This window comes from Odocoileus virginianus, chromosome 19 (genome assembly GCF_023699985.2).
Source record: "Odocoileus virginianus isolate 20LAN1187 ecotype Illinois chromosome 19, Ovbor_1.2, whole genome shotgun sequence".
NCBI lineage: Eukaryota > Metazoa > Chordata > Mammalia > Artiodactyla > Cervidae > Odocoileus > Odocoileus virginianus.
The window spans coordinates 35,622,105-35,646,317 of NC_069692.1; the positions used below are offsets into that span (position 1 = coordinate 35,622,105).

Below are 24,213 nucleotides of genomic sequence, written 5' to 3' on the forward strand. Positions count from 1 at the left end.
ACTGGGTTGGGGAGATCCCATGGAGGAGGAAATGGCAACCCACTCCAGCATTCTTGCCTGGAGAATCCCATGAAGAGAGGAGCCTGGCAGGCTACAGTCCATGGGGTTGCAAGAGTCGGACATGACTTAGTGACTAAATCACCATTATTGTTATTCCTTTTAAAAATACTATTAGCTCTTCTTAAGCTATAGCTTTGCATATTCCACAGATTTTAACTCATAGACAGGGTAAAGACAGGAAAATGCTGAATGTCTAATATAGACTTTATTTTTCTACAAATGACAGCAAAAATCATAGCTGTTGTAAACCATCGTTACTTTTGTACTTACAAAACACTTTATCAGAGATAAAAAGGGAGAATAGATTGAGACATTATACCAGACCATCACCAGCTAGGCATTACTAGAATGTACTCTGGTTCCCATGTTCTGTATTACATACAGCCAAAAAGGCACACAGACAAATCTAAGGATGGAGGAGCTGCATTTCTTTATGACCTTATTTGAAAGATAAACTCCTTGGGGAAATACAATTTATTCAGATTATCAAGACCCTGCTGTGCAAATCTACAGTCTGGGAGCACACTATGGAGATCAAAAAATATTTACTTTATTCTGTTGGGTATAAAAGCTTTTAATGAATGCATAATTAAGGCAAAAAAGAGTGTATACAGCTTTAGAAATTCCACTGCTGAGCCAAGCCATTAATATCCAAGGCACCATACCCAGTTGTGATTCCACCTGTTTCCTATTTGGATTACAACCGAGTTATAAATCAAGGTATTATGTGACTACATGACCTGGTGCTGCAGAAAGGGATTGCACTCCAGGATTAGAGAAAGCAACATAAAGGGCTTTGTCGTGGATGTGTGGTGAAGGGCTGGCCCTTTGGAACATGCTGAAACAAATAAAATCCAGTGCCTGGAGATGAATCATGTAGAAAAAAGTCATCAGACATATCAAGCACATAAAGGAACCTGTGAGCTTTCTCCATAATATTAGAGTTGATGGGATAAAATCTAATAGCTATGGAAAAAAAAGATGAGCAAATCATTGACAATGCAGGCCAGATTATTTGTGATATGATAAAATAATGTAAAACCAGATATTCTTATTTGTATAAATATACAGATATATTTGTATACAAATAAAAATATATGGACAACCAAATGCAACTATATATTTGTGTATTGATATAAATATGCATAAATACAATGTGCTTAGACTAAAACAAAATATTAGAAGCAATTCAAAAATATAAGGAAAACCCCAGCATGCTCTAATTCTTGAAGTCTTTGAAGGCCTGTATAAATATATTTGTGCTGTATAACAGAGGAACTCTACAATTAGGTTACTAGTACATTTTCATAATCAATTGTATGCATAAATATCCAAGGCTCATGAATAATTTTATATTGTTCCTTGGAAAAGTCTGTAGTAAGCTGGAAATCCAGTATGAAGGAAGTATAGAGACACAGCCATCATCAACAACTAATAATTCTGGCCCTGGTCACGATGTGCTCCAAAATGCTATCAAAAAGTTTACTAGAGCTGCCTCAGCACTTCAGGTGATTGCCACTAAATTATGGACTCTATAGAGGAAATTAATGTATACTTTTCTTTTTTTAGTTGAAAAATAGTCTATCTGAGCAACTGGGGCTTTAAAATGAAAATTTCAAGAATCACAAACCTTTTTTGAATGATGAGAGGCCAAATCAGCTTAAAATATTTTTAAAGAATAGTAGAGCCTGGAAGTAATTATGATGCATTTACATACATCATAAGCTGTGTTACTCAAAGTCAGTTGCTGAAAATTAGCTCAGTGCTGCAGAATTTCAACAATCTCTCAGTTTATTCATATAGACTTTGTCAATCATTATTATACATAAGAATGAAGATTGGTAAGGGTTTTTTTTGTTTAACTCTGTATTGTTTGGGTTTTTTATATTTTGGATGCTATGCAGGATATATAATATCAATATTTTACATCACATTTATAAATTTTGTTATATAATGTAAAATTTTTTAATATATTTATAACTGGGACAAGTTCAAATTTATCTAGATGTTATGACACTTTCAAAATCTGAAATCAGTTACTTAACAGGCTGAGAACTGATGTGTAGTGAGGTGGCAAGAGCATCTAGCAGTGGCTTTCAAACTGTGGTCCCCAGAGCAGTAACATTAGCATCACCTGGGAACTTGTTAGGAGGCAGATATCCAGGCTCCTTAGATATCTCCTGAATCAAACTGTATGGGCAGGCCCAGCAGTCTGTTTTAACCAGCTATTCAGGTGATTCCACACATGGTCAAGTTTAAGAACCACTGATACAGAGTATACATTTGAGTGAAGGAAGGAATAGCTCTAACCTGCAAAAACATATTCAAGCAACAGACCAAGCTGCAAGACCCCAGTCCCTCATCCCAGACTCTGAAGTGGGATATACTGTATGATATATGTCGGATACGAATGTATGGGACTGAGGCCATGGTACGTGCGTGTGTGTGTGAGCTCATTCAGTCATGTCCAACTCTTTGTGACCCCATGGACTGTAGCCCACCAGGCTCCTCTGTCCATGGCAGAGAACACTGGAGCAGGTTGTCATCTCCTCCTCCAAGGGATCCTCCCAACCTAGGGATCGAACCTGCATCTCCGTGTCTCCTGCATTGGCAAGCAGATTCTTTACTACTGAACTTACCTGTACCTGGAGCTAAATTAATGACACAGATAAGCAAGCATTTCCTAGGGCCCGAGCACATGCCCCCTGAGATGCAGCAAGAAAAGGTAGGCAGCCTGCTCTAAAGGATATTTGTGGAGGGAGAGTGGGAAGTGGAGGTGGGAGAGACGTCGGGGAAGGAAAGACACCTGGAGGGAGGTAGACATTTGGATAGCAGTCTTCTGGTAGGGAATAACTTACACTTTTCTTCTGTTAAACAAATGCACTGCTTATACATCCCCTAATCAGGGAACTCAGGACACCACGCGGCTATACTGCAAAAAATTCCTCTCACAGGGGACTCACTTGGCACATGGAGAAGGAATTCAAACAAATGTGTTTCTAAGCAACTACGATGCACTAGAGCTAGAAATAAAGAGTTTTCTAATTTCTCCTTGAATCCTGTAAATGAGGAAGGAGCAAGATGTTTTATTTACAGGAAAGGCAGGGGAAAAACAATAAAACAAAAACTTCCTATCTACAAAGTAGCAGCACCAACTATTATGTTGCTTTTAAAAGCATCAATTTTTACTATTTATTAAAGTATCAGCTCAGTGTTATGTTTTCACTTATCAGAAGGAAGGGAGAAAGAGATGGTTCATATAATTATTTGCGACTTTTTTTCTAAAATAATACATGCACTTCTACAAAAGCCAAGAGAAGTGGCCCATAGGAAAAATACATTTTCCAGAATGGTTATTATTTCCACAATTTCCAGGAACAGGCTTGTCCAACGTGCTGTTGATTGGAAGAGGGTAGTAAGGTTTGTGACATTTCCAGGAATGAAGGAAGACAGGAGTGATAGAAATGGGTATGCCACTATACTGGCCATGGTTTTCAGGATACCTACTGTGTGTAGGGTACTATGCTATAATATACTTTGCATGCACCATATCATGAACACACCAACACTCCTAAGGTGTACATTGTATATACAATATCATATCTGAATTTTATGGATGAGGCATGTGGGCAAAGAGGTTGTGTAACCTCTTTTTATGTGATCTTTGCCCAAGGTCATATAACTCAGACATGATTTGTATCACAGGGAAACAGAAAAGCAAATCAACACAGGTGATATGGTATGATCAGCACCCCAGAAGAGTACCCCATAATTAATGAAAAGGAGAGAAATCTAACTCCGAGATGGACTGATCAGCTCTGGAAGAGGAGATAACATGTGAGCAAAGTCCTTGCAGGTTAAAGAGGAACTCATAGGGTGACACTGTGAGAGAAGAATAATCCATGTAGAAGGAGGCTTCATGTAAAGAGGTTTGAGTATGCGGACGTGCATGCAGTTTGCAAGGACTGTGCTATAGCATGTGGGTAGTAAACTGATTTTTAAAAGGCTAAAGAGATAGGATGTTTCACAGTAAAAACAGAACCTGTGTTGGGACTTCCCTGGTGGTCCAGTGGTTGAGACACCATACTCCCAATACAGGGGGCATGGGTTTGATCCCTGGTTGGGGAACTAAGATCTCACATGCTGCACGTGATGAATTTTTTTTTTTAATGGAACATTTGAACCACTTTAAGATGAGTAAAGTGAGGCAAGAGTGAAGACAGGTAGGTTCATTGGTTATTAGGAAGTTTCTCTAGCCCAGGAAATAAGTATTGAGGATCTGAACTAAGATGGTGGTAATAGAAATAGAGTGATAGAGATTTTTAAAAATTAAGGGAGTTTATGCAAAGTCCAGGACACAGATGTTTATAACAGCTCATCATAACTGCCTAAACTTGAAGTGACCAAGATGTCCTTTAGTAGACAAATAGATAAATAAACTTTGGTATCCAGACAATGGAATATTATGTGGAGCTGAAAAGAAATGAGCTATCAAGTATGAAGAGACAGAGGGGAAATTTAAATGTGTATTACTAAGCAAAAGAAGCCAATCTGAAAAGGTTACATACTATATGAACCTAACTATGCAACATTCTGGGAAAAAAAATGAAACTATGGAGACAGTAAGAACATCAGTGATTCCAGGGGTTAAGACAGGGAAGGAGGGATGAACTGACAGAGCACAGGGGATTTTCAGGATAGTGAGACTACTCTTATCATATTATAATGGTAGATACACATTTTGTCCAAACCTGAAACAGGAGGTAAAACACCAAGAGTGACCCCTAATATAAACTGCAGGCTCTGGGTATAGTGATGTGACAGTGACGTAAGCCCATCGACTGTAACACATGTGTCTACTCTGGTAGAGGATGTTGATAACGGAGAAGGCTGTTCACATGTTGGGGTACAGAGGAGATCTCTGTATCTTCCTCTTAATTTTGCCATGAACCTAAAACTCCTCTTCAAAAATAAGAGTATAAGAAAAAGTTAAGGAGGTAAGACTGAAAGGTTGTGCTGCCAAAGATGGAGTATTTTAGGATGACTCCTGAATTTCTGCCTTGGGTTAACTCTCAGAAAGGTCACATGTCTGTGGAACATCCAAGAGGAAATGCTGACTAAGCAGTTGGCTTAGCGATCGTAAAACACGCCACTCGGTACAGTAAGAATCGGGCACATTGAGGAGATGAGACAGGAAAAGGACAGGGTTGGAAACACAGTCTGTAACCAGGAGACAGGGCTGAACACTGAAGCTGGTATGCAGGCGAGGGGACAGAGGCCTCCACGCGCGATGAAAGAAGCGGCGGTGAGCAGAAGAGATGAGCACCCATGTGGTGCCAGAGTACCCAGGGGTACTCATGGAGCTGATGGGAGACGAGCCTGTGAAAGAGCTGAAAAGGAGGAGGAGGAGACCTCGGAGAGAGCCTTGAGGAAAGAGAGGTGTAGGAAAGAAAGGAGCTACCGAACTGAAAGGCCACAGAGTGGTCGCACTAAAGACCATAAAGGCCCACTGCCTTTGGCAGTCTGGAGGCTTTGGAGACCTTTGCGGGAGCAGCCTTTGAGGAGAAATGAAGGCAGGGACTGAGTTCAACAGAACTGAAGAATGAATAAGCAGTAAGGACGCACAGACACTGTTCCCAGTTTGGTAGTTAATAGGAGAGGGTTGTGGTGACGAGAGAAGAAAAGTTCTCCCATCTTATTGATCCTATTTGAAAAATGAAACAAAGGTACCAGCGGACAAGATACTGGAACAATGGGAAACACAGGCGGTGCCTGACAGATCGAGTTGCTGAAAGCCAGTTCAGCCTCAGAGAACAGAGCAGACATTTAACTATGGGCAGAAATATTTGCAGGTGGAGGGTGGGCAGGAGGATGAATATCTTAAATGAAACATAGATTTTCTTTTAATGCCTCTAATTTTGAGTATTGATAGTGGAATTACGTGTGATTGATTTCGTTTGCTTTATTGATTCTGAACTCTGGCATTAGTAAAACATTGGAAACATTTTATTTTTGAGAAAAATACGTTGAAAGTGATTTTAAAATTGCCCACTGGACAACAAATAGTTAGCTGAAAATAGAAATTACTAATATTAGAAAAATCCTTCAAGACATCCTTCTCCTTAAAAACTCACAAAGAAGACACGGTGAACCCTAGATTATCCATATAACAAATTAAAATGACAAAATGACTTCCTTGGCCAGTCGGCATGTCTCTGGGCTGTCACTGACATCCTTTGGAGTGGGCTTAGGGAAAAAGAGCCAACATAATAACATGTGAAAAAAATTGACTGAGATCCTAAAATAGCTACTAAAAAACTTATGATATATTTTAGAGCCAAATATTAAAGACATTTGGCAAATATGGCAGTCTAGCTTACCCATGCCAGATAGCAAATAGTCATGATTAGAACAAATAATTAGTAGTTGGCGATGATTAAGTAGGGCTGATACATTCATACCCTTTCTGATCATTTTCACTGACTTAAAAAAAAAAATCTGAAAGATTAAACTGTTTGTAATGTATTTTCCAAAATTCGTACTTTAACTTTCTCCAAATACAAAAGCATCAGCTCTAGTGAACTATGGAATAGCACACAGTATATTTGATTAGGGGCATATTAAATATATATGTTGGTACAATCATCTGTCTTACCTAATGTGGGAAAAAATAGCTCAGTGGTGGAGAAAAATGAATGTAAGTTATAACTTCTCAACCTTGAGGATAAATTATTCCATTTAGAACACTGACTATATATTATGTATCTAGGAGACAGTGCTAATTTAATAATTAAAATTATAATAATACATTGTTTGGGAGAGAAAACCTCCTATAAGTCATTGCCATATTACTTAGTTAAAGAATGACAATCTATTAAAATACTGTAAAATATGCAAGATCTTTAGTGCTAAATGCAATCCCCATAGAAAGTATTTTCAACTTAAAAAAACTGTATTCAATGGGTAACAAAAGACTTATTTATTAACATATTTTCTGCCCATAATACAAAATTTCAGTATTTAAGCAGGAGAAGTTTGCTGAGTGGATGTAGCATTCTCAGTACACATTGCTATGGACTGAACAGCATCCTTCCAAAATTCGTGTGTTTAAGTTCTAAGCCCCAGTGTGATGGTATCTGGAGGTGTGCCTTTGGGAGGCAGCTGGGTTTAGATGAGGTCGTGAGGGTGCGGCCCTCATGATGAGATCAGTGTCTCCTAAGCAGAGATACCAGAGAGCTTGCGTCTCTCTCTGTCATGTGAGAGCGCAGCCAGAAGGTGGCCATGTGCGAGACAGGAAGGGAGCCCTAACCACGTTAGCGCCTGATCTTAGACTTCCTGCCTCCAGAACTGTGAGAAACAAATATGTTTAAGGCACCCGCTCTGTGGTATTTACGGTAGCCTGAGCTGCCCAGTAAACACACTGAGCCCCCGTGATGTGATGGGGGGGGGTAAGAAATAAAGTGTCAGGTGTGACCCCTGCTTTCAAGAGCCCCGCAGTGTAACTGGGGTGGCTAAGACACTTGGAAAGGGATGCAAAACCAGCACTCAGATACTTTCTGCTGCTGTGAAGTTATTTCAAGGACCCAGCGATTCTCGAAGTTGAAAGGGAAAAAACATTTCTAAGTAAAAGAACACTAAAAACCACCATCTATGAAAAACAAAAACAAAAACCCAGAATACCCAGAATTCTTCCTAATACCCTCATGGAAGAATAACATTCTTTACACCTCTGTACCTTCACTGATGACAGAAGATGACTAATTCTCACGGCAGCCCATTTAGTGTAAAACTAAACGAAGACAAGGGATGACGAATAAGCGTCAGCCACAGAGGAGGGAGATTTAGGGCAGGAAGTCACTTCCTCCCTCCTGCTCCCTTTAATTCTTGGCTTCTGGATGATGAATAGTAAGAATTTTGGCTTCACTTCACGAGGTGATCCAAAAACCCACACCATAAACAGAACAATCCCTTCAATCTGGGGAAATGCTCTTTTATGCTTGTAAAAACAGAAAACAAAACAAATTTTTAAAAAAAGACCCCCCCACTCCACCCAGTTTTCCTTATAGTGATAGAAGACTCCACCTAGAACACTCCCACCCTTTGCCTCTCACATCGCAGCAGCTCGTCTCCTCTTTCAGGTCACGTCTTCCCCATAAAAGTGCTGAACGAATGCCACTTAATGACAAATTAATGTCCATGAATAAAAATACACCTCTAATAGCACAGAGTAATTTGCCATTACAATATCATCATTGGACATGCCCCTGGTTTAATACGATGTATTTAATTCATAACCTAATGAGTGATATATAAAAAGAGGGAGATGAACCCTGCAATTACATTTATGTGAGTCTGTCACCTTATTTGTAAAACCTTAGAGTCATTTACATTCAAATTAGAACAAATGAGTGATTTCACAAAGTGTGGTGATAAATGACCACAGCAGCCCAAGACAAAACTGTATTTCCTGTGAACACATTAACAGTTTCCTATTATTTGTTAAAAATTACAATGCACATTGCCCAGTGTGGTGTGAATAATGACTTTTTTACTGATTAGGTCATAAGACTAATATGTAGCAAAATAAATAATTTTTCTTTTCATTTTTTCTGAGTTTTGCTTTAAATTAACTACTGAATTCTGGTGGATTCACACTGCCACCTGCTGCCTAGGAGCAGATACTAAAAGCATATTCCTATCAAAAGGAGTTAATTCACCATTTTGGTGGTCTTATTCAGAAAGTCTAGTGAGAGTTCTTTCTCATCAGTATATTTAAACTGCACTTCATAATAAGGGCTGATACTTGGCAAACCAAAAGATCACTTACTCATCAAATAATAGGATATACCATGTGTTATTTAGGGGAGGGAGTACAAAATCTACAAACCTTTTTTTTGAGTACAAAATCTACAAAGCTAACTATAGAAAAAGTCATTTTGAGCAAAGCATGTGTATCTCCTAATACATCACTTTCAGAGGATACAGCACAAAATCAAGTGGCCAAGACCCCTGATCTTAGGCTAGGGGAGTTTTGGGGAGGGTCGTGTGTGTGTGTCTGTGTGTTCCCTGCTCTTGACCCCTGGTACAATCTGAAGGTAATGACTGAAGGTGCTGCCTCTCCACTGAGGATCTCCACCACCTAGTCCTTCCTCCCAGTGTCAAGTTCCAACATGAAAAGAAGGCCTTAGTGTCCAGAACAGAGCAGACTAGGAAAGTTGTGAGGACAAGATGTGAGGTTCAGGAGGATCAGGCCTGGCCTTGGAGGCCGGGCTAAGGGTTTCTGTAGGTAAGATGATGCGGCCCAAGGGTCATTAGGGAAGCTAGTAGGGTTTTCCAAACCAGATCAACATCCTAGCTCTGACTTTAAGTTTCTCCATCTGTAAGGAGAAACTCTCGTCTCTTCTCAGCAGAGGAGAAATGGGAATCTCTGTGCAAAAGACTCAGTACAGATAGGCTCTCAATAAATGTTGGTTCTCTTTTCTGTGAAAGATAATGATGGCTCTGGGGACTATGGTTTGGCATAGATAGAGGTGAGAAACAAGCAGGCCCCTTAGGAGGAAATGAACTCATAACATACAGCCAGTGATGGTGAGAGTTTAAAGAAAGGTAAGAAAATGAGCAAAGGAGAAAAGGACCTGGTCTGAGAGATATTCAGGAGGTAGAATGAACGCAACTTGATGACTGACTGGATACAGTGATGAGGAAGGGGGTTCTGAGACTCTGTCCAAATTTCTAGACAACTAACAGATCAATGGTACCACCAGGAGAGAAAAGGATAGGTTTTTCTCATGTTGGATCTGAACTGCCTGTGTGATGCTTAGATAGAGATGTTCAGAAGGTAACTTTAAAAAGGTAAGGAAAAGTCAAAGTTTAGGAAAGGTGGACTCAGAAAGTTTGTAATGTTTATCTGAAGGACTCGGTAAGTCAGCAGCCACATTAGAATCCCTTTATTCACAGCCCATGTCCTGAGGATGGTCTGCAGAGATTCCTTTGTAAGATTAAACATAGTGACTGACATGTGTGTACACATGCATACTCTGAAAAATAAGAAAATTTACATGTTTTACTGGGCCTACTTTAAAACAAGTATTGCTCTTTAGTGAATTGGCTCACTTTTCTGATGAAATTTTTTGAGTACAGTGGGCAAGAAAGAGGAGCAGAAGGCGGAACAGGGAAAGCAACATTCTCATTTCATTTGAGACTGAATCTCAGATAGCAGGTAAGTCTGACAGGTCACGCTTATTAATAATATGTAACATGACAGGCTATACAGGATAGAATCCTACAGAATTTCATTGCAAAGCAGTGAGAAAGGATGCACACTTGAGGAGCTGTTTATAAACCCCTCACCTTAGGATGATGGGCTATTACAGTAGCCATTCATCCTTGCAGCCACCCCGTCCTCAATGAGTTAGCTGTTTTCACGGCCACACTACTAGTTAATCCCACCAATATGTGCTGAGACCACGTGTGTTCTCAATGAGAGGTCCAGTGAGAGGGCCCGGGGCCAGAAATGAATAAGCGAAGACTCACAGGACAAGGAAGACCTCACAGCCTGAGAGGCTAATTCGTGGTTATCCTCCCTGACACAGAGGGATGCTGCTCTTGTGATGTGGGCTCCTGGCCCTCACCAGCCTGCCAGAGAAAAAGCAAGAGAAAGGAGGCCACACAGTGACCTCAAAGTGTCCCTTCCCTTGGCTGGGGGCCAGCAGCAGCTTCCAGGCATGTGCCGAAGAAGCTTCAGGTCAACACAACAGCTGATGGCTGGGGAGGCTCAGGGTGGCTTGGGTGGGGCAGTGGGTTTCTGGAAGTGTCCACCTAGCACTTCTCCTAGCATATGCTTTTTAATGAGCCGTAGAGGACAGGAGGAGGCACCAAAGCCAAAGTCGACCCTTCACATCTCTGAAATAATGGTAATCTGAGAACAACAAAATAATACCAGGCATCTTAGGAAAATGGCTTCACAAACTCCTTGTTGTACCTAACAAGGTCTACTCCAGTATTCTTGCCTGGAGGATCCCATGGACAGAGGACCCTGGTGGGGTACAGTCCATAGGGCTGCAAAGAGTTGGACACGACTGAAGCGACTCGGCAAGCACCAAACAAGGATGGAGAATATACTAGCTTTGGTGATGGGTCTTAATTTCTAACTACAGTTAAAGCACTAAAGATTTTTCATTTTAACAGAAAATGCTTTATATACCCAATAAAATGATTCCATAGGAAATTAAAAACTAGTTAAGCAATAATGCCAAAAAAATCATAAATACGTATAGTTATTTGATTCTGTCAAAACATAAAAGCAGACTGACCTCTTCTGGTAATTTGATAATCCTAAAAGAGAGGCAGGGGATATATCTGTAAAAGACTGACATAATGAAGGCTTCTGCACACAAATGGTTCTAATCCACTTACAGTCAAATTTCCTTCTAAAAGTTGAACATCTTGTAACATCAGAGATAAAAAGAAAAAGGAAAGTTACATAAGAGAATGAAATGAAAACATTGGTTAAAACAAAGTGAAATCTTTAACCCCTGTTCAAGCAGGCTAATAATAAATGACCTACCAAAACACATCTGTATGCAAGTTACATTTTTTTTCCAGAGCAAACAATGAACTGCAAGAATTAAAAATACCAAAGTGACACAAGTTAGCCAATATTTCAACAGGTTCATCTGATGGGTAGGGAAAAATACTCATGAACATACCATGTTCATCTGGAATTCTCATTTAGAGAGAATTATGGTTTACACACACACACACACACACACACACACCTGTATATACACACTATTTTAATATGCATCATGATAGCGAGCATCATAAGCAAACTTTTGTCAACACACATCATTAATTATTATCTACCAGGGAAAAAGTGAATCAGGTGATGATGCTGAAAGCACAGGTTGTAATATTTGTTGTAAAAATGTCAAATAAAAGTAATTTCAATTTCACAAATCGAACACACAGATTCGAAGTCTTATAACCAATGTTATTCTCATTTGTTACTTGCAGAAAGGGATTAAAATAGCTATCCCATATCACCCAGTGATATTGAGGGGAATCGGAAGGAAAAGAAGATAAAACATTTAAACATTTACTATTAGATTAAATATGCTGAGATAATGATAAAACTTTCATCCACTGTATTGGAACTGCCCCTTAGTTGAACACGGCTGACATTCCTTACACTGTCTCCCTAGGGAGCATTGGTTCCTATTTCCTGAGGTTGCTGGGGGGATGAAATAATATGATATATGAGAAAGGGCTTCGGAAATGACCTAATGAGTAACAGAATGGCTATATTTAAAATTAGAGAAATTATTAGGAAGGAAATAATTAGGTGGAAAAAATAGGATTTTTCTACTTACTAATAACATGTCATGTGCACAAGGATAGTAGAATTAAATTATGTAGATATATTATTTTTCAAATTTACTTTCATTGTTGTTATGATCATGTAATAAATGCAAGTTAACAGTCATACTAGCAGAATAAATTGGAGGATCTCAAGATAGGGGGTTGGTACTTATCTCTCTGCAAAATAAGATGTACTACCTGTCTAAGATGTCCCGTGTCTTCCTATTGAAACAAAGGGTTTTCATCCAAGAAGAAAAAAAAAGGTGTTTGGAACCAGAAAGGCCTACCACTCACCAGCTATGGGCACACTGGGATCATTTCAAATCTTTGATTTTTTACCTATCATAATGTGTACCCTGTTGTGAGGGCCAAACGTGAAGCATCAGTGAGCAAGCGGCAGGTGCTCAGTGGACGGGCTACCCTCCCCCTCCCCTTCGCAAAGCCTTTCCTGCAACCCTAGCAAATCAGAGCAAAAATGCACAGATCACTCATCACTTCTCCAGAATTTACTGCCTGAGAAGTTCATGCAGCAATTAATTATATATGACTTCATGATATGTTAGCTACTGTTACCGAAATCTGAAATGACTGTCCAACTTTTCATGCATTTCCACAACCAGACAGCATTGGCTCAAGTCAAGCCCCTTGCTGGTGTCATCTCCGAGGGCCCCAGCAGTGAACCCTGTCTGTGGATTTTGAGTTGCTCTGCCACCCAAGGAGGGTGGAGGCCCAGGGTGGGCGGAGACGGCTGGGGACATGAGGTGGGATGCTGAGAGCTGCAGCTGCCCTCCTAGAAGCCTCAACTTGTGTCCTGGAGAAATTCCACCACCACAGGCCACATCTCCCACCCACCCCTCCTGTATTTTATCTGTCACTGGGCTCCAGTTGCTGGGTTACTGCAGCGGGAGGAATGAGCAGGGCAGACTAGCAGGATGCAAGCTTACATACCTGGATGAGATAGTGAGAACATAAATTGAGAAGCTCCAGTAACTGTAGGTGACTGCCAGCCGCTAACACATCCTGGATCACGCCTGGCTCCAACAAAATCTGTTGTTGTTTTTAATAAAAGAAAATAATCAGTTACTTAAAACTTGCCTAATGTGCAAAAATACTATATTTAAATTGCTCCTTAACATACTACATCTGAATTAATACCATTTCTTTTTAGGGAAGACAGTCCTTTTTTTCTGTTCTGATTAATGAGCTGTGGCCCTCATTCTAACAGCTGAGTTCTCATTTCCAATACTCATTTCTTGTGCACAAAGCTCCACACTTAACCACTTATTTTTGCAGGAGGATATGAACATTTGCAAAGACCAATATAATAGTCTTAAAATTCAGTTTGTGATGAATACAGAAGAACTGAATTTCAGTTTTTCAATGTATACTTCAGAATGTTTTTCTTCAGTAAATTGCAGAAACAGTACAGTTAACAGGTATTTGAGGGAATAGGGCTTACATTTCTCCTTGAAATACAAAACCAGAGGTAGATATTACTCCATTTTACTTCTAAATCCTATAATAACTTCAACCACAAGCTTTCATTTTTTTCCCTTCTCGATCTCTGATTCTCTAATCCTTTCTGTTTCAAATAAAAGATGTAGAAATAGTATTTTTAGTATAGAAAGGCATCCGAGAGAAAGCAAAATTCCCCAGATATACTGGCAATAGCACTCTTCATTTTTTCCTGATTAGGTCCAACTTTGGGCCTACAGCTGCCAGCTCTTGAGCTGGTAAACAGGACTGGAGAAAAACACACAACTAAGTTGACTAAATTCACTTTACATCCAAGACTGCCAGGCACAGGAGGACTCAGTGCTGCTCCAGTCTTCCTCACCCATTTTCCAAGCCCAGAGGTTCCTGAAGTCTAGTCTCTGAACCAGCAGCATCAGCATTACCTGGGAAATCCTGAAAATTGCAAATTCTTAGGCACCTCCCCAGACCTAACTGAATCAGAAACTTTCAAGTAAGGCCCAGCAACTGGTGCTTTGACAAACCCCACTGGGGCTTCCGATGCCCAGTGAAGCCAGAAAAACACTGATGGAGTCAGCTCGCTCTCTCCCTCTAGTCCTCCTCTCATGCTCCTCTCTCCTCAAGCCTCCAACTCCTTGCCTCTCTTCTTATGCTCACCTTATGATCTTCCAAACGCGCCCACCACCAAGTCTACCAACCCACCTACTCGTATCTGTTCCAGCACATTTTATTCTCCTCCACACTCCACTTGGGCACTAGATCCCATCTCTCTTTGCCTGATACTTCCCCTCTCGTTTCTGTATCATCAGCTGTGCTCTTCTACTGTTTGATAACTCTCACCAGCATACAAATATGCCATTTGAGCTCTTAAGAAATAAAAATCCCGTCCCTTGACCCCAAAGACCCTCCATGCTTCCCATCATTACAAAACTCCTCAGGGGAAGTTGTCTACATCAAACCCCATTGCTCGCTCTACTCTGCTCTCTTTCAAATCTATACCTGTTGAGTTTTGTTCCCATGGTTTCTCTAAAAATGCTCTCATCAAGGCCATCAGTGACTTCTACACCCAAGAGCCACTTCTCTATCTTTAATCTTACTCAAGCCAGCAGCAGTTAGCAAAGCTGACTGCTCCTCTTCTTGAACAACTTCTTCCCCTGCCCCTAGGACAACACTCTCTCTCTCTCTCGGTTTTTGCCTTTCCATCTCCTTCCCAAACTGTAAGCGCTGGACATGCTCAGAGCTCAGTCCCCCACCTCTTCTTTCCTCTCTCTACTAACTCCGTGGATGACCTCACATAATCCCATGGCTTTAAAACTATCCACATGCTGATTACATTCAAATTTGTTTCTCCAGCCCCAACCTCACCCTTGAACTTCAGGCTAATATTCAACCACCTGTTCTGTGTCACCACTTGGATATCTAATGGACGGCTCAACCTGAAAGTGCTCCACACTGAACTCTTCATCCTCTCCACCAACCACCAAACCTGCTCCTACCCCAATCCAGCCATTTCAGCAAAAAGCAACTCAGTTATTTACACTAAAACCCCAGAGTCATTCCTGACTCCTCTTATTTTTCTCATACCTCACATCTGATCCATCAGACACTCCTGTTAGCTCTACTTCAAAATAGTTCCAGAATCAAACATACTCAGTACCTCTTTCATCATTATCACTCTAGTCCAACCTACTGTCTCCTATATAACAGCCTCCTAACTAGTTGACCTGCTCTCTCCTTTGCCTTCTCACACTGCTTTTAATATCAATCAAATGGTTCTTTAATAACAGAAATGAAAAAAATAAAAAATAACAGAAATGAAATCATGTCACTCTTTCATTCAGAACTGTCCAACTTTTTATCTCATTGGAAAAAAGGCCAAAGTGTTCACTATATCATATAAATTCCTTTCAAATAAGTTCCTTTCCTGATTTTTCCAGTGGTCATGTATGGATGTGAGAGTTGGATAAAGAAAGCTGAGCACTGAGGAATTGATGCTTTTGAACTGTGGTGTTGGAGAAGACTCTTGAGAGTCCCTTGGACTGCAAGGAGATCCAACCAGTCCATCCTAAAGGAGATCAGTCCAGGGTGTTCACTGGAAGGACTGATATTGAAGCTGAAACTCCATACTTTGGCCACCTGATGCGAAGAGATGACTCATTTGAAAAGACCCTGATGCTGGGAAAGATTGAGGGCAGGAACAGAAGGGGACGACAGAGGATGAGATGGTTGGATGGCATCACTGACTCAATGGACATGGGTTTGGGTGGATTCCGGGAGTTGGTGATGGACAGGGAGGCCTGGCATGCTGCGGTGCATAGGGTCGCAAAGAGTCAGACACGACTGAGCGACTGAACTGAACTGAATCTTTCAAATACACAGAGCACCTTAGCGTTTACATCTAGCTGCTTTCTTTGTCTGGATTGGTCTTCCTCAAGATACCAGAGAGGCCCACTCCCTCATGCTCTTCAGACCTCTGCCCAGACAGCATCTTACCTAAGAGGCCTTCTCTGACCATCCAATGTAAAACAGCACCCCACTCCCCACTCCCCATCACCCCATCCCCAATCTCTTTGCTTTATTCTTCTTCATAGCACTTAACATCTCTCAACATACTACATATTTGTCTCGTTGATGATCTTCTGTTCCTCCACTCACTAGGATACATGATCCAGGAGAGTAAGAACTTCAGCCATTTTGTATCCCTAGCACTTAGAACAATAATAAAAAAAAAAGCTTTCACTTAACATTGATGAATTTACCTTATAGTAATTTACGTAATTAATTTATCTCTGAAAGTGAAAAGTGAAAGTGAAGTTGCTCAATTGTGTCCAACTCTTTGTGACCCCATGGACTATAGATACAGTCCATGGAATTCTCTAGGCCAGAATACTGGAGTGGGTAGACTTTCCCTTCTCCAGGGCATCTTCCCAACCCAGGAATTGAACTGGGGTCTCCTGCATTGCAAGCAGATTCTTTACCAACTGAGCTATCAAGAATTTACCTTTAGACATGCTTTTTTTAATTTTTAAAAATTATTTATTTATTATTTACTGTTGGTCACACCAGGCGGCATGCAGGATCCTGGTTCCCCAACCAGGGATAAAACCTGCACCCCCCCTGCAGTGGAAGTGTGGAGTCCCAACCACTGGACTGTCAGGGAAGTCCTCTAGATATATTTTTAAATTCAGAATTAACTTTATTAATAAGCCTAACATGAGAGCAAAGAGGGAAAAGGACTATACATTTTATTTCTCAATGATCAAAGAAGTGAAAAAGTTAAGCATGTGTGGCAAAAATACCAACACTCATCTTATTCTGAAAATTCTTTACAGCTCCTTTCCTGTCTAGTCAGAGGGAAAAATCTGAATTTTTCTAACTCCTCAAGGAGAAAGGCTTTGACTGACATTCAGGAAATTATTGCAGCTCCCTTCATAGAAGCAAGGATGTAGTGTATTCTTGCAGAAGAGGCATGGCCTAAGGCGCAGAATGGGGAATAGATGGATTAGAAAGGTTAGTCTTAGCCTTTAAATCCTGTCAGTTGCGCTTATTTCACACAACTGGCATTCATGATAACCTCTAAGGCTCAGTAATGCCAAACACAAAGACAGATATCACAGAGAGACAAGATGAATATTCCATAGCACGTGTAACACATCTAGCGGGCCACCTGGAGAAACCTCAGAAGAGAAATCCATACTGGGATTGTTTTTTGTCTTTGTTTCTTGATTTCTGTTCTGTAGTTTTTTCCTTCTCTCATTATAACATAAGTTTCTCTTAAAAAAAAAAAAAATGCTTATTCACAGAAAATCCCTAGGTGATTTTAAAGGAAGTGGTTTGAAAAAACAAAAACAAAAACCTACCAGAAAAGCTGGGTCTCACTTACAGAAACAGAACCAGCATTTCCAAGCTCCACTTACATGTATTTACATTAGTCGCTGTCCAACTCTTTGCAACCCCATGGACTGTAGCCTGCCAGGCTTCTCTGTCCATGGGATTTCCCAGGCAAGAATACTGGCGTGGGTTGCTATTTCCTTCTCTAGGGTATCTTCCCAACCCAGGGATCAAAGCCGGGTCTCCCGCATTGCAGGCAAATTCTTCACCATCTGAGTCACTGGGGAAGCCCTCAAAGTCAGTTCTGTAGCTTATTGGTGACTGGTTGTCCTCATATATTTTTCCAGAGAATTTGTGTTTGGGCATAAAAGCAAAGGTTGGACCTCATCATGGTGTACAATATGGCCAATCGATCGGTCGTCTAGATGAACCGGGTGAAAACGGCCTTCTGTAGAAGGAAGGGCTCTCCCACATGCCAGCTGACAGATGACAATGGAGATCGCTCACCACACGCCAGCTGACAGATGACAATGGAGATCGCTCACCACACGCCAGCTGACAGATGACAATGGAGATCGCTCACCACACGCCAGCTGACAGATGACAATGGAGATCGCTCACCACACGCCAGCTGACAGATGACAATGGAGATCGCTCACCACACGCCAGCTGACAGATGACAATGGAGATCGCTCAGTTTAAGTGTTGCGGAGCACACGCTGGTTACCTTAGGCCTCTCAGGAATGCATATCCACCCACATCTAGTCTGGCCCTCAAAGCAGGTCAGATGGGAAGAAGGATCACTCCAGGACCACCCACAGGAGGGAAGGGCATCCCTGACAGTTCAGAACACAGAGCTTGACACACCTCGTCCAGCATCAAACTGGAGGAGCTTAGCTCAGATGAGACGGAGGACAAGACCAATGGCTGAATAACAAAAAAGATCAAGAAACACAGGATGCATTAAGCCAAGGAGTCCAGAAAAACACTAAGGCCACCCAGCTGGGCTGGCATTGCCTCTTTCCTCAGAGCTGCTCCCCTGCCTGGGTGGAGGCAGAAGTGGGGAGTCTTCAGACTGTTCGAAGAGGTTCTGATGCAGTCTCAGGTGGGCACGAGCTGCCTCTTCACAGGCCGTCGTATGGAACATACTTTCCCTGCCACCCATTCACACCTGACCTCCAGGTAACAGAATACAGAGGGCTGAACTTGAAAGAGGGGAGCTGGACAGTCCGAGCTGGGGAGGTGACAGTCTCATTTCAAACGCTTTCCTGCAGCTGGTGGCAAGCTAGTCCGTGTCAGCTGAGGGAAGATCCACTGCTGACCCCTGCCCCAAATGCTGACTCTGCCTCCACCGTGATCAGCTGAGGATAAGCGGTCAGTGGCTGGAGTCAGGGTGACACCGGGTAGCGTGAGGAAGCAACAGAGGTAAAAGCTACAACTGCAGTCGGAGGCGGTGGTCTCCAAAGACACCAGTGAGGGCGACCACATCAGAATTCAGGCACGAAGGGTCCAAGCGCCCTGCCAGAAGGAGGCGCTCCTGAAGCCCCAGGCCAAGGCGTCCTCCGGCCTCTGACCCAAGCAAGGCTGGATCTGCACAATCTCTGTGTGTGCCAAGGCCCTCAGCTGTGTCCGACTCTCTGTGTGTGACCCCGTGGACTGGAGTCCGCCAGCCTCCTCTGTCCACGGGATTCTCCAGGCAAGAACACTGCAGTGGGCTGCCACGCCCTCCTCCAGAGGACACTCACAACCCAGGGATCGAACCCCCATCTCCTGCAGTGGCAGGCGGGTTCTTAGCTACTCGCGCCTCCTGGGAAGCTGCACAATCCCTAACAAAGGCCTTCCAAACCAGAACGAGACTGGGGCTCCGGGTCCCAGCAATATCCTTCCGCAGGACACAAGGCCAGAAACTTAAGAAAGAAGAGCGTGGGGGAGAGGGGAGAGTCTGCACAGGCTACGAGATGAGCCAGGTCCTCGCCCGGCAGGGCTCTGGGAGGACAGGGCTCGGGCGAATGGAGCGCACAGACCCCAAGGCGTTCCTGCCTTTCCTTCTGCAGCTCATCCTCCCAGATCACCAAGTGTCTGTTCATCCTTTTAATTGTGCCTTCTTATTGTTTTTCTTCTCTTTATTTTTTTCTCTCACTTTACCTTGCTTCTTGGAGTTGCTACTGGTAGGGACTGTCTTTAACAGCCATGGCAAGTCTTGGTGTGAGTTATCCTGCTTTATGATTAGGTGAGTTAAGCATCTTCAAAAAAATGTTGTATCTCAGTTCTTCAAAGCTATCTTCCTCATTTTTTGCTTCAGGAGGAGACGGTTAAATTACCTGCTTCTGCGTTTGTGGATAAAGTAGTCTGAAGGAACTGAACATGTTGAAGTCAAACAATGAAGGTCTTTACCAAACAAACTGTGCACACAGGAACACAAGCGCTTTTGAAAGCTCTCATGTAAGTGGAAATTAGATGCGGCTTAAGACTATTTATAAGAATAAATGAGCACATTTATTCTTCTTTATACTTGTTTCTTTGGGAAATTTTTTCTGTATAATATAGCAAAAATGGCAAATTATCACAATTTGAATTTATAAATAAAAACAAGTAAACTGAATACAACAGTGTAAATAACTTTTAAATTATCAGATATTAAGGATACATAAAATGCTTTGTATAAAGTTCTTCAACAGACTTCCTATAGACAGAATTTGAACCTTAAGATCCAGCTATGAAAAACTGCCATCAATACAGTTTTTCTTTCAAAACCATTACACTAAGGATTTTTTAAACCACAAGGTGGCGCCCAAGATTAAAGTAAAAGGATTTTCTAAATTAGGAAGAGTATCTTTATAACAGACACTTTATTTCTAAGAAAGAAAAATAATAAATAAGGATAATAAAGTATGAATTCAACTTTCTAGATGTATCTATAATTCTGGGAAATGTTCATAAACATCTCTGTTGAAACACTTAATACGAGTGACATCAATCAAAATTCAGTAGTTCTCCATAAATCAGGTCCCAGTTTATGAATGAAAGAAGTTCAAACTTTTTGTCTTTATATTCAGAAATCTTAGGATGTGGCCCTAACCTAATTTATAAACCTTCCAACTCTGCAACCCTATGGTTCCTTTCCTAAAGCCAAAAGCCCACTGTCTTCCACATATAGGCAATACCTTTTTCTCTACCTTGAATGCCCTCCTAACTTCTTTAATCTCTGTATCAAAATCCTACCCATTTGTCAAGATTCAGTGAAGTCCACTTCCTATACAAAGCTTTGCAAGACTTCCCTTCACGCTACTCTGAGACTGGGATTAATCTCCTGGGACTCCAAACTACCACAGATGTCTAATGAACTAAAACCATGAGCTCCAGGTCACACCACCTGACTTCAAATCCCAGCTGGCAGAATGAGATTGAGATAACTACTCAATTCTGCCTCAGTTTCCTCATTTATACGATGAAATTATAAAACCTATCTCAAAAAATTGTTTTAAAGACTGAGAAAATGCATATATGTCATTACAACTGTATATGGCTGTGTTAGCTAAATGGCTTAAGCAATTTGGGACCTATTTTTCTCATGAAACATAAATTTAGACAGCTTGGAGTGTCAACAAATCGGGTTCCTTGCAATTTCCTACTTCTCCAATCTTAGCCTGTGGTTCCATGGTCACAAAAAGGCTGTCACACCTCCAGGCATTGCATTTACACTCAAAACAGAAGAAATGAGAGGAAAAGGAATAGAAATAGTATGCCAGCTGATATTATTTACCAGGAAATAACAGATTTCCTAAAAATACTACCAAACGGACTTCCATTTACATTTCATCTGCCAAGTCTAGTTCATGTGGCCACTCAAAACTGTAAAAAAACCTGGGAAATTGAGTTTTTATAGCTAGATGCACTATTGTCCCAAATTAAATTAGAATTTGATATAAAGAAGAAAGAGGGAATGGATGTTGTGCAGACAATCAAGGTATAGGCCATGACTCATAGCAGAGTATCTGTTTATATAAATCTGCAAAAAATATCAACCATTATCTGTTTCTTTTTCATGTGACTGCTTTGCCTTGAGTAAGTTAGGTGTGTATGTGTGTCTTATTTTATGTCTTACCTATGAGACTATGATGACAGGGTCCATCCTATTTCATGTTCATTGCTGTTGAACACCTTAGAAGAATACCTCAGGAATTATTTAGTAAAGAAATTTACAGGAGTGAAAAATACAGGTCCTGGAGAAAATGTTAGAAGATGTCAAAAGCCTCCATGAGAGAGCCTGGTCACATGTTAACCCAAATAAAGGATTATCTAGTTGAAAGAGTTAAACAAAAGGACACAACAGACTCTTCAACTAACAGTCATAGTAATGTGCACAAATAAAGGTCACCTTTGGGCTGGATGTCCCGTATGTTGAATCTGTGATTTGACTATTGATTCCATAAGTTTCAAATTTTGTCAGGCGGTTTTCTTCCAAACGTAGTACACTTGTACAAATTCCTACATGATCTTAATATCAAACACTTAAATATACAAATTGATTTTCAATTTATGAAAAAGCAACCAACTTTTCCATCTATTAGAATAAAAAAAAAACCAGAAAATGAGACTTGCAAAAACTTTAAAACCACAAAGGTAAAACCACAATAAAAAATACATTAGTAAAAACAAGTATGGTGATAATCACTTGGAGATTATTTTCCTTCACAAGTTTACATACTCTCATTTGCTTCATGTGAAGTGTCTAAGGTTATAGGCAGATGAAGAATCCACCTGCCAAGAAAGGAGACACAGGTTCAATCCCTGGTCCAGGAAGAGCCCCTGGAGAAGGAAATGACTACCCACTCCAGCATTCCAGCCTGGGGAATGCCACGGACGGGGCCTGATGGACTACAGTCCGTGGGGTCACAAAGAGTTGGACATGACGTGGTGACTGAACCACCACCGCTATATTGCTAGGAAACTCCATGCTGCCCCGCAAAAATTTTATTACCATTAATGAAACTTTCGAAGTCTACATATGTTGCTCCTTATTCTTCCTTTCCTATTTTAGGACACGTGAAAGGGTGATGGATTAAATACTTGAGCTAGGTGCTCAAGTAGAGAGAGAAGTAAGGAGTCAGATGGAATTACTAAGCTGCTAAGACAGCAGTGGGCACAGGGTGCTATATGAGCACTTGGCTGGAGGTGCTTCATTTCAATGAAGCTGTGAAATAACCCTTCACACAAAACACTCGGTCCCCTCAGACTGCATGAGCAAGCCTCATTTTCTTTTGTCCCCCTTTTCCATTTTCACAGTTCTGGTATTTCAAAGCTCTAAGATCAATAATTCTGTCAGATAGCCACTTCCAACAGTTTTCTTCATTGTGTTTAAATTAACAAAATATATTATTTAAAAAGATGTAAAGATGAATTATATATACTTACATTACTTTAAAAATATGGCTTAATTATTTCAAAAGGCAGAACAAATTTTTAAGAGTTTTTAACTCCAAGAGAAAGAAGCAGTCCCAGCAATTAAATATAATGAAACATGAAGGTCATTACAGGTTATAAGAAACATCAAATTAATTATTAAGATTCACTTTTATAACCAGTGCTCTTTCAAGTGTGATGAACATGGGAGGTTTCATTCCATTAAGCTTTATGAAAGAATCTGAGCTTTTCCATACAGAGCTAGTTTCTTATAATGCTAGTATGGCCAAAGGAAAAAAAACATTACTTTAAAACGCTATCCAAAAGTCTAGAAGCAATAAATGCTGGAGAGGGTGTGGAGAAAAGGGAACCCTCTTACACTGTTGGTGGGAATGCAAATTAGTACAGCCACTATGGAAAACAGTGTGGAGATTTCTTAAAAAGCTGGAAATAGAACTGCCATATGACCCAGCAATCCCACTTCTGGGCATACACACTGAGGAAACCAGATCTGAAAGAGATACGTGCACCCCAATGTTCATCGCAGCACTGTTTATAATAGCCAGGACATGGAAGCAACCTAGATGCCCATCAGCAGACGAATGGATGAGGAAGCTGTGGTACATATACACCATGGAATATTACTCAGCCATGAAAAAGAATTCATTTGAATCAGTTCTAATGAGATGGATGAAACTGGAGCCCATTATACAGAGCGAAGTAAGCCAGAAAGATAAAGACCATTACAGTATACTAACACATATATATGGAATTTAGAAAGATGGTAATGATAACTCTATATGCAAAACAGAAAAAGAGACATAGATGTATAGAACAGACTTGTGGACTCTGTGGGAGAAGGCGAGGGTGGGATGTTTCAAGAGAACAGCATCGAAACATGTATATTATCTAGGGTGAAACAGATCACCAGCCCAGGTTGGGTGCATGAGACAAGTGCTCGGGCCTGGTGCACTGGGAAGACCCAGAGGGATGGGGTGGAGAGGGAGGTGGGAGGGGGGATCGGGATGGGGAGTACATGTAAATCCACGGCTAATTCATGTCAATGTATGACAAAAACCACTGCAA

The 24,213-nt window shown here is 41.0% G+C and overlaps 1 protein-coding gene across 11 annotated transcripts in view; it reads right to left on the minus strand.

Annotated features, from left to right (window-relative positions):
- The window catches only part of KLHL32 (kelch like family member 32), a 209,316-nt gene that overhangs the window by 82,022 nt on the left and 103,081 nt on the right, over positions 1-24,213 (minus strand). For 10 of the 11 annotated variants that reach the window (XM_070450085.1, XM_070450089.1, XM_070450086.1 and 7 more), the window contains one exon: positions 13,369-13,467. In XM_070450085.1, the coding sequence (XP_070306186.1) occupies positions 13,369-13,467 (99 nt within the window). Of the gene's footprint in view, positions 1-13,368; positions 13,468-24,213 lie in introns of those variants that run through there. The other variant, XM_070450092.1, reaches the window with a different exon arrangement.